This window comes from Thamnophis elegans, chromosome 17 (genome assembly GCF_009769535.1).
Source record: "Thamnophis elegans isolate rThaEle1 chromosome 17, rThaEle1.pri, whole genome shotgun sequence".
Taxonomy (NCBI): domain Eukaryota; kingdom Metazoa; phylum Chordata; class Lepidosauria; order Squamata; family Colubridae; genus Thamnophis; species Thamnophis elegans.
The window spans coordinates 11,193,183-11,212,110 of NC_045557.1; the positions used below are offsets into that span (position 1 = coordinate 11,193,183).

At 46.3% G+C, this 18,928-nt stretch overlaps 1 protein-coding gene across 1 annotated transcript in view; it reads left to right on the forward strand.

The window, feature by feature from the left end:
• The window catches only part of ANKRD35 (ankyrin repeat domain 35), a 57,044-nt gene extending 40,848 nt beyond the window's left edge, over positions 1 to 16,196 (forward strand). Inside the window, exons 6-14 of the mRNA XM_032234327.1 lie at positions 1,611 to 1,681; positions 4,350 to 4,456; positions 5,283 to 5,467; positions 7,722 to 7,759; positions 8,386 to 10,632; positions 12,529 to 12,618; positions 12,836 to 12,901; positions 14,146 to 14,219; positions 15,919 to 16,196. Coding sequence (XP_032090218.1) covers positions 1,611 to 1,681; positions 4,350 to 4,456; positions 5,283 to 5,467; positions 7,722 to 7,759; positions 8,386 to 10,632; positions 12,529 to 12,618; positions 12,836 to 12,901; positions 14,146 to 14,202 — 2,861 coding nt within the window. The 3' untranslated portion in view covers positions 14,203 to 14,219; positions 15,919 to 16,196. The remainder of the gene's footprint in view (positions 1 to 1,610; positions 1,682 to 4,349; positions 4,457 to 5,282; positions 5,468 to 7,721; positions 7,760 to 8,385; positions 10,633 to 12,528; positions 12,619 to 12,835; positions 12,902 to 14,145; positions 14,220 to 15,918) is intronic.
• Positions 16,197 to 18,928: the final 2,732 nt, after the last annotated feature.

Here is an 18,928-nt window from a genome sequence, read left to right on the forward strand (position 1 = left end):
TAATATTTTATCCTATATTGTATTGTCCACTAGATAGATGATAGATAGACAGATAGAATGATAGATGACAGAAGAGAGTAGATAAGATAGACGATAGGGATAGGAGGTAGATGATTGATAGAAGATTGATAGATAGATAGAAGGTAGAAGATACATGATTGATAGAAGATTGATGACAGAAGATAGTAGATAAAATAGAAGATAGAGCTAGAAGTGAGATAATCGATAGAAGATAGTTTGATAGATAGAAGATAAATGATAGAAGGTAGATGATAGAAGATAGAAGGTAGATGATAGAAAGAAAGATAGAAAGATAAAAAGGTAAATAGACATATTAATCTAAGATAAAATCATAATAAATTCACCATAACACGGAGCCATAGAATTACAATGAGTTCTCCCAGCACAACTACTGTAGTTCACAAGAAAAACTCAGAACAGCCGCACAGGTTTTGTGCAAAACTTTTCTGCTAACATATTGTAATTTTAATATCATCATGAGCGGAGCAATTAAATAACCGTGGAATAATTTATCTCCCATGTTTAACTAATTTAATGTATGGGATTGCTGATTAAACGTAAATCAAGTTCAGAATTTGTCCAGGTTTATATTTTCTCACCCTTGCCTCTGTCTCCCCAGAATATGCCAGTAAGCATTTGGGGAAAACCGTTTTGCAACCCTGGGCTAAATGGTTTGCTTGTTCAGCAAGCTGTGCCAGCTCAGCCACTGTGGTTCCTGGCTGCAGCTTTAAAAGAAACTGCAATTAAATAAACCAGGGATTAGTGCCATGTGGGAAACCATGTGTAGGGTTAAAACTGGCTGCAATACACAAAATATCATTATTAAATACTGTAAATAAACAGCACTAAAATACTGTAAATAAATAGCGTTAAAATACTGTAAATGCTGCAAGAAGTCTCCTTCCAGGTCTGCTGACGGGTGATTAAAGATGCCAGTTATGTAATTTAACATCTGCATTTACTTAAAAACCAAGCATGAAATTATAGCGAGGCAATTAAGAGGATTTAGGATGGAAACTCAAAGCTGCATCTCTCTCTCTCTCTCTCTCTCTCTCGCTCTCTCTCGCTTTCTCTCGCTCTCTCTCTCTCTGTGTCTTTATTTAAACTACCTCTGTAGATGCCATAAGTCAAATGAATTAAAATTGTACTGGGACAGCGAGTTAAGAAGATGGAAAAAGCAGGAGGGAAGGGTTACAAATAGTAGACATGCTAGATGTATAAATTTAATAAATAAGGTTCACTAACGCCCATCTCATGTAAAATTCCATGCATGAAGAGAGATGGTTGAAGCCTCTTGAAGCTGGAGGTTGAAATTAAAGAAGGATAATAATTCTCCTTAATTCAGTCCTATGGATCTCACAGAGATTTACTTTTGGGTACGAGTGTGTTTTGTTAAAGATTTAGGCATTCTTCCTTTCCTTTTTTAAAAAAATGAAATTTAGGGTTTACGATATTTAGCAGAGATTAATACAATTTGCTCCATTTTTTTTTTTTAATCTTTGGTCCTGAAAATTGCATTTACTATTATGGGCCCATTGTAAAAACCTGAGATTTTCAACGTTTAAACCCCTTTTTAATCCCACCAACAGCTTCATCTGGTTGTGCCTCAAGTGTCCTGCTTCTTTGCGACCAAGAAGCCTTCCTTGATGTCACGGATAAGGTAAATCCTGTAATTTACTAATTTAGTAGTTTAAGGAGGGTTTTTTTTTCCTATTGACATTTTTGATTAATGGAAGGTCCTTTTTTATGAGATTATTTTTTTACTACTGTAGTAAATTTTACTTTACTACTGGGAAAATGGAAAAACTCCCATTATGTTGGGGGAGGCTATTTTAGATCATATTGGTAGTTATTTAAAGGGAAACCTGCCCTTTTCAGTTTATCTTTGCTAATTTTACATGTTAGCAAAGCTGAATGGGAGGACCATAACTTGTTCTGAAGTGCCCCATCTTTGCCAATAAATATTTAAATATATATTTTATATATTTTAGTGAAATTAAAACTGTTGGGTATACACACACACACACACACACACACACACACACAGACACACCTTTCAAATTTAATCTGATATTTTACACACACAAGCAGATTAACTTTTGGTGCTTTCTAATTTTTCTAATTACACACACACACACACTGCTTTCAAATTTAATCTGATTTTTTACACACACAAGCAGTGCCGTTGTAACTTTTTTCCAGTGCCGTTGTAACTTTGAACGGTCACTAAATGAACTGTTGTAAGTCGAGGACTGCCTAAGAGCCGAGGTGGCGCAGTGGTTAGGGTGCAGTACTGCAAGCCACTTCAGCTGACTGCTATCTGCACTTCGGCGGTTCAAATCTCACCGGCTCAAGGTTGACTCAGCCTTCCATCCTTCCGAGGTGGCTGAAATGAGGACCCAGACTGTGGGGGCGATATGCTGGCTCTGTAAACCGCTTAGAGAGGGCTGAAAGCCCTATGAAGCGGTATATAAGTTTAACTGCTATTGCTATTGCTATATCTTATCCATACCCATTTTGATATTTCCTTTTAATTTTCTTTCAGGATATAATGTTCTTTTCTATGGTTTTGCTCACATATTATTGGATGCTTTGATTCTTTGGGATGGAACGGCACCATTTCTAAACCAATATACCAGTATTTTTCGCAGTATAAGACGCTCCGGAGTATAAGATGCACTTTAGCTTTTGGGGAGGAAAACAAAGGGAGAGGGGAATTCTGCCTCTGTCTACTAGCATCCATCGGTATTCATCTGGCTAGCATCCTTGCAGTAAACAGAAAATACCCTGGTCAGCTTCAGGATGTTATGGAAGCCCAATTCAGCATGAGCAGCTGATTGGCGGTTGGATCGGCTTCCCAGAATACCGCCAATCAACTGTCCCAGGCTGCAGGAATTGCCACAGCCCTTCACCGCCTCTCCGTGTCATGTTTTTTGCCCCTGGACATTGCATTTTAGGCCTGTTCCAGGCTGCGGGGATCGTCACAGCCTATCGCTGCCTCTGCGGGTCGTGATTTTTGCCTTCACACGTTGTGTTTTTGGCCTCCGCACACTACGTTTTAGACCCGTTTCAGGCTGCCGGGATTGCCCCAGCACATTGCCGCCGATCAGGGGTGGGATTCGGCTGCTGGTACTGCGGGTTCACTCAGGGACGTGCTGTGAGTGCGCTAAAAAAATGTACTAAAAATGAGGCTTTGGCAACATTCGGTGTATAAAACAAGATGGCGCTGCCATAGGCGCCACCCAGAGGGGTTTGGGGGCATGGCAGACCGAGTTACTACCTACTCGGCCGAACTGGTTCAAATCGGTAGGAATAGCAATAGCAATAGCAGTAGACTTATATACCGCTTCATAGGCCTTTCAGGCCTCTCTAAGCGGTTTACAAAGAGTCAGCATATTGCCCCCAACAATCTGGGTCCTCATTTTACCCACCTCGGAAGGATGGAAGGCTGAGTCAACCCTGAGCCGGTGAGATTTGAACCGCTGACCTGCTGATCTAGCAGTAGCCTGCAGTGCTGCATTTAACCACTGCGCCACCTTGGCTCTTGGAACCCACCTCTGCCGCCGATTGCCGCCACCGTGTGGCGTGATTTTGGCCTCCACGCATCACATTTTCGGCTTCCACACCCCTCATTTTGGGCCGCCTGCACCGTATTTTTGGCTGATCCCTGCCACTTGGAACTGACCAAAAATGCGACGCATGAAGGCCAAAAACAGGATGTGCAGAGGGCAAAAACGCGATGCGCAGAGGCGGTGATTGGCGTTGATGTGCTGTGGTGATCCCGGCAGTCTAGAACGGGTCTAAAACTGAGCATGTGGAAAATGGCCGAAGGGTGGGGCCAGCAAGTGGGCAGGGCTTTGGCAACATTCGGTGTATAAGACACACCACAATTTTCACCCACTTTTAAGCAGGGCGGGGGGAGTGTGTCTTATACTCCAAAAAGTTCTTTGTTGCGCTAACTATAAAAGCGAACATAAGCCATTTTTCTTAGGGAGAGCCCTAGTTTTTCAAGGTACTCTTAATACATTGTTTCTCAACCTTGGCAACTTGAAGATGTCCGGACTTCAACTCCCAGAATTCCCCAGCCAGCGAATGCTGGCTGGGGAATTCTGGGAGTTGAAGTCCGGACATCTTCAAGTTGCCAAGGTTGAGAAACACTGCTCTAATAAATTGCTTTTAAGTGATCTTCCAACTGAGATACTTATTGGAAAAAGTAAGCTAAGGATGGTTTCCGGAACCAGCTGCTACTCATCCTTGCTTTGGTCTCGTCCTTTTTTTGCCTTCTTTGAGCCCCAAAATGAATTTTTTGCTTCTCCTTTTGGCTCCAGAATGACCGGACACCCCTGATGATCGCGGCTCAGGGGAACCATACGGCCATCTGCTCTCAGCTGCTCCAGAGGGGCGCCAAGGTCGACCTCCCGGATAAGGATGGCAAGTGAGTCTCTCCTTCGCGGTGCCCGCCCTGCGAGGCAGGCCCCAGAATCCAGCAGCCTGGAATCGGGAGAGGCCAAAAGTTTAGTAGCCTAGAGGAGTGTTCTGACCCAGCTCCCCAAACACAACAAACCCTTTGACATAAACTCAGAGGGAAACTGAGCCAGGAAAGATTCAACCTGGAAATAAGGAGGAATTTCCTGACTGTGAGAACAATCAACCCATGGAACAGAAGTTGCCTTCGGAAGTTGTGGGAGCTTCATCCCTGGAGGCTTTCAAGAAGAGATTGGACTGCCATCTGGTGTAGGGTCTCCCGCTTGGAAGTGGGGTTGGACTAGATGACCTACAAGGTCCCTTCCAACTCTGTTAATCTGAATCTATCTAATATGATCAAAGGCCTGGAGACTAAAACATCCGATGAACGGTTGCTGGGCCTGGCTAGTCTAGGGAAGAGAAGGACCAGGGGAGACAGGAGAGCATCTTCCAATATTTGAGGGGCTGCCCCAGAGAGGATGAAGGGGGTCAAGCTATTCTCCAAAGCATCTGAAGGCCAGAGAAGGAAGAATGGATGGAAACTGACCAAGGAGAGATTCAACCTGGAAATAAGGAGGAATTTCCTGACAGAGGGAAGAATCAACCCATGGAAGAGAAGTTGCCTTCGGAAGTTGTGGGAGCTTCATCCCTGGAAGCTTTCAAGAGGAGACTGGACTTCCATCTGTCAGAAATGGTGGAGGGTCTCCTGCTTGGGTGGGGGGTTGGACTAGATGATCTAACAAGGTCCCTTCCAACTCTGTTAAACCTGTTACATGGTTTCTACCCATTTTGCCCAGGACGGCTCTCATCCTTGCCTGTGAAAATGGGGGTGTGGAGGCAGCTGACCTTCTCCTGCAGAACGGTGCCAATGTGGCTTTAACAGACAAGACCGACCACGATGCCCTGTATTATGCCACACGGAGCAAGAATCGGATTCTCCGGAGACAGATCCGCACTGCCTTGAAGCGATGGAAAAAACGAGGTATGGGGAGAGGCTGGGTGGAGAAATCACTACGCGCATCGATCGGGCAGCAAAAGTATTTGCCGGAAATATACTGTATTCCCTCTCAAAAGATGTGCCAATCTGGAAAACCGAGTGGCACATATTTTTAGAGGAAATAAAGTATATGGTGAGGAAGAACTGGGGCAATCTCCACGCATATTTCCATTTTTCTATTTCAAGGGGTTCCAATTCCAAACTCAATAAGGCACTCAGTGGCTGGCAGGGACTAGTAAGGATTAACAGATTGACAGAGTTGGAAGGGACCTTGGAGGTCATCTAGTCCACCACCACCCCATCCAAGCAGGAGACCCTGCACCATTTCTGACAGAGGGCAGTCCAGTCTCTTCTTGAAAGCCTCCTGGGATGAAGCTCCCACAACTTCCAAAGGCAACTTCTGTTCCTTCAGTTGATTCTTCCCACTGTCCGGAAATTCCTCCTTATTTCCAGGCTGAATCTCTCCTTTTTCAGTTTAGATTGATAGAGTGATAGATAGATGATAGATGATAGATAGATAGATAGATAGATAGATAGATAGATAGATAGATAGATAGATAGATAGATGATAGATTGATAGATGATAGATGATAGATGATAGATAGATAGATAGATAGATAGATAGATAGATGATAGAGTGAGCAATAGATTGATATATTGATAGAATCAATATTTTAATCTATTTCAATCTATCACTCAATCAGTCTATCACTATCAATCTAACTCTATCAATGTCACTCAATCTATCAATGTATCAATCTTATCATTCACTCTGTCTGTCAGTGTCTATCTAGCTAGCTATCTGTCTCTATCACTCTATCACTATCAATGTCTAATTATCAATATCACTCAATCTATCGATCTATCAATATATCACTCACTCATTCTCTCAATTAATTAATTAATCTATCTATATCTATCTATCTATCTATCTATCTATCTATCTATCTATCTATCTATCTATCTATCTATCACCCTATCAATCTAACACCCTATCATTCTATCACTCAATCATTCTATCTATCTATCACTCACTCAATCATTCTATCACTATCAATCTATCAATATCACTCAATCTATCACTCAATCAATCAACTATCTATCACTATCAATCACTCAATCGCTGTATCACTATCACCATAAATTTATCAATCTAACTCTATCAATATCACTCAATCTATCACTGTATCACTCACCCACTCACTCTATCTATCTCTCTACCTATCACACAATCAATCTATCACTCAATCTATCAATCAATCACTCTATCACTATCACCATTAATCTATCAATATCATTCAATCTATCAATGTATCACTCACTCACTCACTCACTCACTCACTCTATCTATCTATCTATCTATCTATCACACAATCAATCTATCACCCTATCATTCTATCACTCAATCAATCTATCAATATCAATCTATCAATATCACAGATTGATAGATTATCAATCAATCAACTATCTATCACTATCTATCTATCTATCTATCTATCTATCTATTGCTATCAATCAATATCACTCAATCTATCACTGTATCACTCACTCACTCACTATCTATCTATCTATCTATCTATCTATCTATCTATGTATCTATCTACCTACCTACCTACCACACAATCAATCTGTCACTCAATCTATGTATCACTCAATCAATCAATCACTCTATCACTATCACCATCAATCTATCAATATCACTCAATCTATCAATGTATCACTCTATCTATCTATCTATCTATCTATCACACAATCAATCTATCACACAATCAATCTATCACACAATCTATCACACAATCAATCTATCACTCAATCATTCTATCACTATCAATCTATCAATATCACTCAATCTATCACTCAATCAATCAACTATCTATCACTATCAATCAATCACTCAATCACTGTATCACTATCACCATAAATCTATCAATCTAACTCTATCAATATCACTCAATCTATCACTGTATCACTCATTCACTCACTCTATCTATCTACCTATCACACAATCAATTGATCACTCAATCAATCTATCACTCTATCAATCAATTTGACAAACTGGGGATTTTCCATCAGTGGGTGGAGTCTGGTGTCTCTCTGCCCATGCGAAGTTAACCAAGGCAACAAAGGGGTCTCCCAGAAACCTGGCACAACTCCCCCCCCACCAGCCGCCCTGCAAAAGAACCTGACATTCTCAACAAATATTTCCTCCGATTCATTTTTGGCCCTTCTGTTTCCACAGAACTGGGACTGTTCGATTCGTCAGAAACCGGTTCACAGGTAAGGGCGGCCTCACTTTCAATGAAAAAAAACTGAGGGTTGTTTTTTTAGCTCTTTAGTACTAGCAGTGCGTTTTCCTTTTTTTTTTTTTTACTTTTACTGCAGTGATTCATTTAACAAAGGTGGCAATAAAAGCCACAAGACGGGGCAAAACTCACTTAACAAATGTCTCACTTAGTGACATAAATTCAGGGCTCAATTGTGATCGTAGGTCATTGAAAATATAATTGAAATCTTTCCTTGGTCAGTTTCCATCCATTCTTCCTTGTCTGGCCTTCAGGGGCTTTGGAGAATAGCTTGACCCCCTTCCTCCTCTCTGTGGCAGCCCCTCAAATATTGGAAGATGCTCTCCTGTCTCCCCTGGTCCTTCTCTTCCCTAGACTAACCAGGCCCAGTTCCTGCAACCGTTCATCGTCTGTTTTAGTCTCCAGTCCCCTCATCATCCTGGTTGCTCTTCTCTGCACTCTTTCTAGAGTCTCAACCTCTTTTTTTATAGTGTGGGGACCAAAACTGGATGCAGGATTCCCAGTGTGGCCTTATTAAGGCTTTACAGAGTGGTATTAGGACCTCACTTGAGTTAAGGCAAATTGAGGATTACGGTGTGGTTTCTGTCCCTTTTCCCTCAGGTGCCCTCAGAGAGCGGGAAGGACACTGACGTGAGTAGCCTGGCCTTCCAGAGCGAGGCAGGAGACCAGAGTGACGACGAAGAAGAGGCGGAGGAAGGGTCCGAGTTACGGGAGTGGCGGAGCAGATTCCGGGAGGAAAAGATGAAAGTCATCCAGCTGGAACTGGAGCTGGACCAAAGGACCAAAGACTGCCAGCTCTTCTCCAAGGACTGCCAGCTCTTGAAGGAGAAGGTCTGGGACCAAGTACAGGAGATCAGCCAGCTCCTGCCGGATCGGGAGGGACGTAGCCGTGACTGGCGGCTGCTGAGCCGGGATCTCACGGAGGGGGACCACTGCCTGGACCTTCTGGCCCAGCAGGTCCAAGAGCTGAAGGAGAGGAAGAAGCAGCAGGAAGCAGAGAAGGAGCTGCCCAAAGCTTCAACGCAAGGGGTGACCAGTCCCGCTAAGCTCCAGCCGGGGACGGCCCGGTGGCCCGGCGAGGAAGAGGCGGAGGAGCTGAAGCGCCTGCAGAGCGAGCTGGAGGCAGCCCTTGAGGGGAAGGCCACGGCGGCCCGGCGGGTGGAGGAGATGGAGGGGCACATGGAGAACATGAGGGCCGTCATCGGGGTCTTTGAAGCCAAGAAGAAGTCGCAGAACGCGGCCCTCAAGGAGATGGAGGCTCGGACGCAGCAGCTGGGCGAAGAGAACCGAAAGCTGCGGGGGCTTCTGGGGAAACACCTGGCCGGGGCCCCCGAGAGCGGCCTTGCCCAGACAAAGGTGGCCCAGTGCATTAAGGAGATGGAAGAGACCCAGTTCAAGGCCCGGGAGGAGATGGTGGCCATGCTGGCTGAAAATGAAGACCTGAAAAAGGAAGCCGAGGAGGCCGTCCGCAGCAGGTTGCAGTTCCAAGCGGTGCCGTCTGGCGCAGTCAAGAAATGCGTCGCGGCCTGGAAGAAGGTAGTCACCGGCCTGGAAGGGGCACTGGCTAAGCTGGAAGAGGCCTCTTCTGCCCTCCTGGACAAAGCCCGTCCTCTCCAAGAAGCCATTTTGGAGCCTCCTTCCAAAACCTTGGTCAACGGCAACGGTCTTCCTGAAGAAGAGAAGAATGGCCACCCGCCGGCCCGCTCGGAGACCCTGGAGGAGCTGCAGAAAAGTGAGGTAGAAAAGGCCCAGATCCATAATGGTCTTGTGGGGCAGGTGAAGCTCAGGCCGAAACCTGAGGGGGTGGAAAACAAGGCCCGTCCATGCCGGAGAAGCTCCGATCTGGAGAAGGAGGTGTGGGACCTCAAGCAGAGCAACGGCGGCCTGGCCCAGGAGTTGGCCCAGCTGAGCAGGGAAAGGGAGAAGCTCCAGGAACAGCTCCAGAAGTTACACGGCCCCTCCGAGGGTTATCCTCGGGTCGAGAAGACCGAGCGCCTGGTGGACGAGTTGAAACGGGCGGTGGAGGTCTTGTCCGAGGAGCTCTCGCTGGAGAAAGAGGAATCGGGCAAGCTGCGCCTGAAGCTGCAGGAGCAGAGGAAGGAGGTGGCGTTTGTGAGGAACAACTTCCTCAAGAAGGTGAGCCAAGAGGCCGGCGGCATCGTTGGCGACAACCTGGACAGCTGCATCTTGAAGGAGCTCCACTGGAAGCTGGACAACGTGGTGAGGAAGCAGAATGAGGCCTTGCAGCTGGTCTCCGAGATGGAGGAGGAGAACCGGGCCTTGGAGGTCGACCGCAACCTCCCGCTTGACCCCAGGAGCCCCGACGATGGCAAAACCGGCCAAGACATCTTCTTGGAGGCCTCCGAGGTCATCGGAGAAAACTGGAAGGTCCGAGAACAGATGGTAGAACTGGAGAAAGGCTTGCAGGAGATGAAGAAGCTGCTGGTGGCATCTCAGGTGACCCAAGGAGGCCTCAAAGCGGCCAGCCTGATGCAGCTCCTGGACCGAGTCCTGGCCCAGATGGCCGACCTGCGCGGCGAGGAGGAGCAGGTCCTCGGCAAGTACGAGAAGATCTGCAGCATGCTGTCCACCAGGGCTCAGGTCCTGGGGGAGGAGCTGGCGGCTCTCCGAGAGAAATACGAGGAAGCCAATGGAGCATCTGCCCGTCACAAGGACGCCCTGGAACGCGAGCTGCGGAAGACTCAAGAGCTCATGGCCGAAGCTCTGGAGCACGAGGAGGAAGTGGAAGAGCTGAGAGGGAAGTCCCAGAAGTTGGAGAGCACGGTGGACAAGCTGAACAAGAAGGTGGACGATATCGCCAAGATGTGCCAGGAGAGAGACGGCAAGGTAAGATCCAAACTGTCTCTGTGTGGAGGGAGGTGACTTTTAACAGAATCATAGAGAGTTGGAAGGGACCTTGGAGGTCTTCTAGTCCAGCCCCCTGTACAAGCAGGAGACCCTATGACAAGTGGCTGTTTCAGGTCTCTTAAACCCATGCACAAGACGATATGTGGAAGTTAACAGAGTTGGAAGGGACCTTGGAGGTCTTCTAGTCCAACCCCCTGCTCAAGCAGGAGACCCTAGACCCTTTCAGATAAGTGGCTGCCCAATCTTTTCTTAAAAACCTCCAGTGATGAAGCACCAGTGGTGGGTTTCAAAAAATTTTGGAACCTACTCTGTGGGTGTGGCCTCCTTTGTGGGAGTGGCTTGCTGGCCATGTGACCGGGTGGGAGTGGCTTGCCAGCCATGTGACCAAGTGGGAGTGGCTCAGTGGTGGGTTTCAAAAAATTTTGGAACCTCTTCTGTAGGTGTGGCCTGCTTTCCAGGTCCACTGGTGGAACCTCTTCTAACTGGTTCGGTAGATTTGACGAACCGGTTCTACCGAATAGGTGCGAACTGATAGGAACCCACCTCTGTGAAGCACCCACAACTACTGGTGGCAAGCTGTTCCACTGGTTAATTGTCTTCACTGTCAGGAAGTTTGTCCTTAATTGTCAGCGTTTGCTGCAGAAAAATCAAATCCAGAAAGCACACACAGATAACTGATTCAGCAGGATTCATTAACTTCTCTATATACATAATAACCCAGGAGTAAATGTACAATACCAATAGCGGGTTCTTCCAACGTGGTGGAGAGTGACAGGCAAAAAACACCGGCAGAGGAGAGAAGCACTTTCAGTTCAGCTTTCTAGTTTTAGTTTCAATTCTCAGCAGACTCGATCAGTTCTCGTGCACAGACTCAGAGCTACATAGCTAAGCCACGCCCAGGCTCTGAGCCTTCTGGCTCTCAGTCACCAATTAATTCCCATTGGCTGACCCAGTTGCCATGCCTATCCATTGGCTGACCTTGTTACCGTGTCCTCTTCCAGCCAGTCCCCAATGGCTGACCTGTGGCTACATCCTATTCCAGTCCATGAATATTCTGACACAGGTTGCTTCTCTCCCTGATTGGTTTCCATCCATTGTTTCTTGTCCTGCATGAAGGGGAGGGATTTCCGTTAGGAAAAAAAAAGTCAGTTTTTATGGAAAGTTGTCAAACTGGCTGAAGTTCCTATACGAGTAAACTTTTTGAGTGAACAATTAGAAGTCTTCTTTTAGAACTACATGCACAACTGGGACGAGAATTTCTGTTGTTAAGCCGAGCGGTTGTTTAAGCGAATCGCATCTAATTTTTTTTTCCTGCCCTTGTTAGGTGAATCATTGCAATTGTTAAACGAACCAGGTAGTTATTAAGTGAACCCAACTTCCTCCATGGAGGATCTGGGAAGGTCGCAAATGGGGATCCCACAACTCCAGGATGCTACGACCATCATGAATACATGCCATTTGACAAGAGTCCGAAATTTTGACCATGTGATCATGAGAAAGCTGCAATGGTCATAAATGTGAGGACCGGTCATAAATTACATTCATTTAGCAACCATTCAAAGTTACAATGGACTTCTGACCATTTTTCATGCTTACAACCTTGGTGGCATTCCCACTGACACCGGATCAAAATTCGGGCATGCAGCAACTGGCAATGTCCCGGGGTCACGTGATTCCCTTTTCCTGGATTCGTTTAGCAACCAGGTTCCTCACTTAATGACTGCAGCAATTCACTTAACACCCGTGGCAAGAAAGGTTGCAAAATGGGGGAAGACTCACATCATGACTGAAAACTTGCTTAACAGCAGAAAGGTTGGGCTCCCTTGAGGTCGTAAGTCGGGGACTACCCATACCATCTGTCCGGTCTCCCCTCAGATCAAGAAGTTGCTGAAGGAAACGGAGAAGCTCTCGAGCGAAATCTTGAACCTACGGAGCGAACGCACACGGCTGATCCTGCAGAACGAGGTGAGTCGCGCAGGACTTGGGGTGTGTATGTGAGACGGTGGTGAAAGTCATTTTTTTTTTACTACTGGTCCTATAGGCGTGGCTCGGTGGGCGTGGTGTGGCTCGGTGGGTGTGGCTCGGTGGGCGTGGTGTGGCTCAGTGGGCGTGGCTCGGTGGGCGTGGCAGGGGAAGGAGACCGCAAAGTCTCCATTCCTGCCCTACTCTTGGTTTATTTCAGGTTGCGCAAAAGAACCACCAAGAGATCGTGTCTATATACAGGACTCACCTGCTCAATGCTGCTCAGGTAAGACAGGTGGGAGCTTCCAGAAGCTTTCTCTCTTTCCTCTCCCTCTTTTCTCTCTCTTTCTTTTCTCTCTCCCTCTTTCCTTCTCTCCCGCTCTTCTCTCTCTCCCCTTTTCTCCCCCTTTCTCTCTCCCTTTCTCTTTCTCCCTCTCCCCTTTTCTCTCTCTTCCTATCTCCTTCTCTCTTTCACTCTCCCCCCTCTCTTCTTCTCTCTGTCCCCTTCCTCTCCCTCACTCTCTCTGTCTGTCTTTTCTCTTTCTCTCTCTCCTCTCTCTCTCTGTCTGTCTGTCTTTTCTCTTTCTCTTCTCTCTCTCTGTCTTTTCTCTTTCTTCCCCCCTCTCTCTGTCTGTCTTTCTCTCTCCCCCCTCTCTCTCTGTCTTTTCTCTTTCTCTCCCCCTCTCTTCTTTTCTCTCTGTCCCCTTTCTCCTCTCTCTCTCTTTCTCTCTGTCTTTTCTCTTTCTCTCCCCCCTCTCTTCTTCTCTCTCTGTCCCCTTTCTCTCTTTCTCCTCTCTCTCTGTCTGTCTTTTCTCTTTCTCTCCCCCCTCTCTTCTTCTCTCTCTGTCCCCTTTCTCTCTCCCCCCCTCTCTCTCTGTCTGTCTTTTCTCTTTCTCTTTCCTCTCTCTCAAGGCGGCCAACCTTTTCTCCCCCCTCTCTTTCCCTCTCGCTCCTTCTCCTGTTTTTCCTCCTCTCTCCTTTCTTTCTCTCTTTCTCTCCTCTTCCTATCTATCTCCCCCTCTCTCCCCCTTTCCCTCTCTCTTTCCCCCCTTTCTCTATAGAATAAAATAGAATGAATAGAGAATAGAATATAAAATAGAATAAACAGAGAATAGAAGAGAGAATAGAATGGAATGGAATAGCATAGAATAGCACTTAGACTTATACCCCGCTTCACAGTCCTTTTACAGCCCCCTCTAAGTCGTTTACAGAGTCTGCCTATTTGCCCCCAACAATCTGCGTCCTCATTTCACCCACCTCGGAAGGACGGAAGGATGAGGTGACCTTGAGCCAGTCAGGTTCAAACCGCTGGCAGTGGGCAGTGAGTTAACCTGCAATACTGCATCCTCACCACTGCACCACCACGGCCCCCAATTATGGTTGCAGGCCAAGGACCACCACGATTAGATTTGTTTCCGGCAAAGGAATTCAACAATGGGGGTTTGCTTTGAAGGGAAATCCCTTTGCAGGCTAGAGATGCACAACTTACGTTTTTTTGGGTGTGTGTGTGGATATTTTTCTCCAATGCAGGGCTACATGGATGAAGAGGTCCACGCCATGCTGTTGCGGATCCTGAGGACCGACTGAAGTCCAGAAAACCCTGTGTAAGAACCTTATTTACAGATCTATTCTTAAAAGGTCCACCTCGGATCACCATTATTCAGGATTTCATTGGATCCCTAAATCTCGTGATAAACGAGATTTCAGTCACCTCCAGCTGTTTTTTTAAGGGTCTCCCACACTTCCTGTTTTTTCTCAAGTGGCAGGCAGTTCCAGGGCCGTGGTGGGTTCCGGATCCCGTCGCAACCGATACGCTGCACGCCAATACGCATGCATGCACAAGCCACCGGCCTGCGACACCCACCAGCTTGGGGGAGGTCGAGCATGCGCTGCACGCTTGCACAATTGGCTGATTGCGTTATAAACTGCTATGGAAGCCGGGCGGGCCAAACGAGCCACCGTACCGGTATGGTGGCTGCTGGTCCCGGCTTCTACTGGTACGGTCCTATTGGGCCGTACCGCCCGGAACCCACCACTGTTCCAGGGAGAGCTTCACAATCTCAGTCAGAGAACCATTTAAGAACTGACTGGCTGGAAATGTCACCAGACACCTGGTTCATACTATCATACGTGGTGGAGGTGTCGAAAAAGGGGAAAAAAATACTGGGAAAAAATACATGCGTGGCTGGAAAAAATGACAAAACAACTTGAAAACAGGGAAATTTTTGTTGGGCACTTTACCAGACAAGTATAACAAAGGGAATGTAGATCTGGTTTTGCAGGTTTTGACTGCAGCAAGAATCGTATTTGCACCGCAGTAGAAAAGTGAAGAGATTCCAACAGATGAAAATGTGGTTTAAAAAGATGCTAGGATGTGCAGAAATGGACAGGCTAACACAATTAAGAAAAAGAAAGGAACTGGAGATGTATGAGAACAATTAGCCAGTGGGGCACTTGTCCCAAAGGTGTCTTTTTCAGGAGGCAACACCTGGACTTTCATGTTATTCGTTGAAGACATTTCGCTCCTCCTCCAAGAAGCTTCTTCAGCTTCTTCAGAGGGACACTTGCCTTCAGAAGTTGTGGGAGTCTCCTGCTTGAGCAGGGGGTTGGACTAGAAGACCTCAAGGTCCCTTCCAACTCTGTTATTCAGTTGCTAAGTGACAATGGTCATGGGTAACTTTGTAACTTTGAACCATTGCTAAGCGACTGGTTGTAAGTTGCGGGATACCTGCGCAGCACAACCATCCTCAGAGTTTACAACTGATTAGTCCCGAGGAAACTAAGTGTCAGGGTAATGACCAGCTGCTATAAGGCTGTAAACCAAGATGGTAACATGAGGATGAGTCAGCAGGGTTACTGCCACTTTAAGAAGCTGTATATATAAGGGAGGCCATGTGAGGACGTCTCTCTCTCTCTCTCTCCTTGTGTATCTATCTTCATTGTAGTTTTCCGTGTAGAGTTGAAGTTTGCTTGCTTGCTTAGTATTTGCCTGACACGTGTAAATATGTATATATATAGATCTTATATATAAACCATTGCTTAAAATACAAACCTCTGTGTATTTTGCTCCTGGGTTGTCTCAAAACAATAGACACGCTGTGCGCACTCAGCGTCTCAACGGCAGGAACAATTCAACGATATTTGAAAAGCGGACTTTCCCAGAGAAATCAAGGTGGCCTCCAAACGCGTTTGGGAATCAGAGGGAATTGCCATCCCTTTTCCCCCCCCCATTCCAGGTTTAATTTCACAGCCCCAACCGTTCACAGCGCTAAAACCATTTCCCCATCCTCTTTTCCCTTGCAGGGCGAGAAACCAGCTGCCGATTCTCCCAGGAGCCGGCTCCGATTTCGGGTATCGCCCGTTGCGCAAAACCACGCAGGAAGGGTACAACTTTGCACACAAGACCGTCTGCCTTTTTGCCAGTCGCTGGAATCATGAATGCGAAATCCATTTTGCACGGTGTCTGAATGTCCGACTCGCTCTTTAAACCGGGGGTCAGCAACCGTAAACACTCAACCGGAAGCCCCGCGTTAAATTCTGAAGCCGACTGGAAGTCCGGTTCCCCCACCATAGAGTCTCCTCCTAGCACTGCGTCCCTTTTTCCTCTACCTGTCCTAACTGAAAGCTCTATCAATTGTGGAGACAACTGGCGACAGGGAGCCGCAGCAGAGGGATGAAAGAGCCACATGCAGCTCCAGAGCCGCAAGTGGCTGATCCCTGCTTTAGATGGAGACCTGGGTTGCGGGGGGGAGGAAAAGGGGGAAAAAGGACTAGTCTTCTCTGCCGTGAGGTTTTGGGGTGCAAGCCATTCTTGCGAGAGAATCGGGAAACACTTGCTCTTCATTGGAGGGGTGCCGGCAGTAACCACAACACAGAGCTGGAGACATCAACTATTTCGATTTCCCGTAATGATTAAAATTTGGAAATTATCCTGTACTTAACGCCAGCAATTTGGCACTGAGATTGAGATGATGCTGTTGCAATGCATGCGACTAAAAGCATGTTCCAGAAGCAGGGCCGGATTTTCCTATAGGCTAACTAGGCTTCAGCCTAGGGCCTCAAGATCAAAAGGGGCCTACATTCAAATTGTTAGCAAAATTAAAATTACACTATTCTAAAAACAGTGAACACTAAAACACTGAACTGAAAATAAGGAGAAATTATATGCATATGACTAATAAACAAACATAAAAACGTATTGGTTAAGATCGTTCCAGCCCCGCGGCAGTTGGGGAACCCGCCCACGTTCCCAGCACCGGCAGTCGGGCGAGAGGCGCGGCTGCTCCCGGTAGCCGCCCCGTCGACACGGAGCCCACCAGCGGCCAGGCAGGTGAGGGCGAGGGGGCCGAGCCGGGCAGCTGAGCGCAGCAGGGGAGGTGGCTGGCCTCGCTGCCTTTGCCGCAGAGCAGAGCCGCCCTCCGTCGGGAGGCCAGCTATATATATTGATATATATTGATATATATCACAGTAATGATGTATTTTATCGTCTCTCGTGTAATTTACAAACTTAAAAATGGGAGGTGAAAGGGCCTCATAAGTGGAATAGCCTAGGGCCTCTTTTCATCTAAATCCTGCCCAGTCCAGAAGAGCTGGGTTGGTCTAGATCAGCGTTTCTCAACCATGGCCTCTCAACCGTGTAGAGTTCAATCCCCAGTTTTTCTGGCTGGGGAATTCTGGGAATTGAAGATTCCTCCCATGGATGAAAAACCCTGGCCTAGATTTTTGCGCTGCCGTTCTTCCGTGACATTCCTTGCCAAAGAAACACCTTTAGTGCTAAGAAAATAGAAATATTTTTGGGGGGGCACCCAAAGGTCAGTGGTGGGTTCCTAACTAGTTCGCTGAGAGGGCATTTTGTGCACATTCTGCTCGCTTTGCGCCCACGTGCGCCCGCTGCGCATTGCTACACATGCACAGTTGACTGAAAACTGTTCTGCCCATGCGCAGAAACTTGCGGGAGACAGCAAGAAGAGACCTGGGCACCAATTTAGGAACTCGCCACTGCCAAAGGTGCTTAGATCTGATTTTTACAAAAGAAGGTTAAAACTTTCTTTGAGTTATCAGGATGTGGGATTTAAAAAAAAAAAAAAAAATCTTACAAATAAATTATGAGCGTCTTCATCGAAGATTCTTGCGCATTTCATTTTAGTGCTGCGGATTGCTGAAATTCACTGCAAACTGGGAAATCTTTTGGATCTTGGAGTCCAAGGGGACCATCGCTTCAATGTGAGACAGCCATGTGCCGCAGCAGCAACCAACAACAACGTTAACACAATCCTCAAAAGTCCTTATTTTTATTTTTTTAATTCAGCTTTACCCACACTATAGAGACAAAGCGTTGGCCGGATCTTCCCTTGTTACGTCCTCTCATTTACATAAATCCATTTTACATCATGACTTGGTGGTCCCTTTCAGCCAAATGATTTGCTTCCGTTATTTATTTTCCATTTTTTTAAACATTCATTTTTTCTTAGCATGTAAACAATATCTTCAATTGCCCCTTCAAAAATTGCACTGAGTTATCGTTTCGTATTTCTCTATTGGTCTATTTGAGCATAAACAATATATATCCTCTAGTTATGTTTTGACAGAGAGAGCATTTCTTGCCATTTTTTCTACAATTAACCATGTACGATACTGTCTTGATGTCTTCATTTATGTCAATGCAATCCTAGGCGGCATCAACAGAGGGGGAGAGTCAAGATCAGGTGAAGGGTTAATGCCACGTTTTAATGCCGTGGGAAGGCCACACTTGGAATACGGCATTCAGTTTTGGTTGCCATGATGTAAAAAAGTGTGGGCGGGGTGAGTTGTTGTAGACACTGGTGGAGAGCAGGCCCTTGAAACCAAAAGAAGAGTTTTCTGTTTTCTTCTCCTTCTCTTCAATTCTCCTTTTTTATTCTGTAAAATTTAGACTATAGATAGATAGATGATCTATCTATCCATTCATCCATCCATCCATCCCACTTACCTATTCATGTCTGTCTCTCTGTCTGTCTATCCATCTATCAATCCATCCCACCTACCTTCCTACCCATATCTATCTATCTGTCTGTCTGTCTGTCTGTCTATCTATCTAACTATCCATCCATCCATCCATCCCACCTACCTACCTACCTACCTACCCATATCTATCTATCTATCTATCTATCTATCTATCTATCTATCTATCTATCTATCTATCTATCCATCCATCCATCCATCCCACCTACCTACCTACCTACCTATACCTACCTAGCTACCCATCCATCCATCCCACCTACCTACCTACCCATATCTATCTATCTATCTATCTATCTATCTATCTATCTATCTA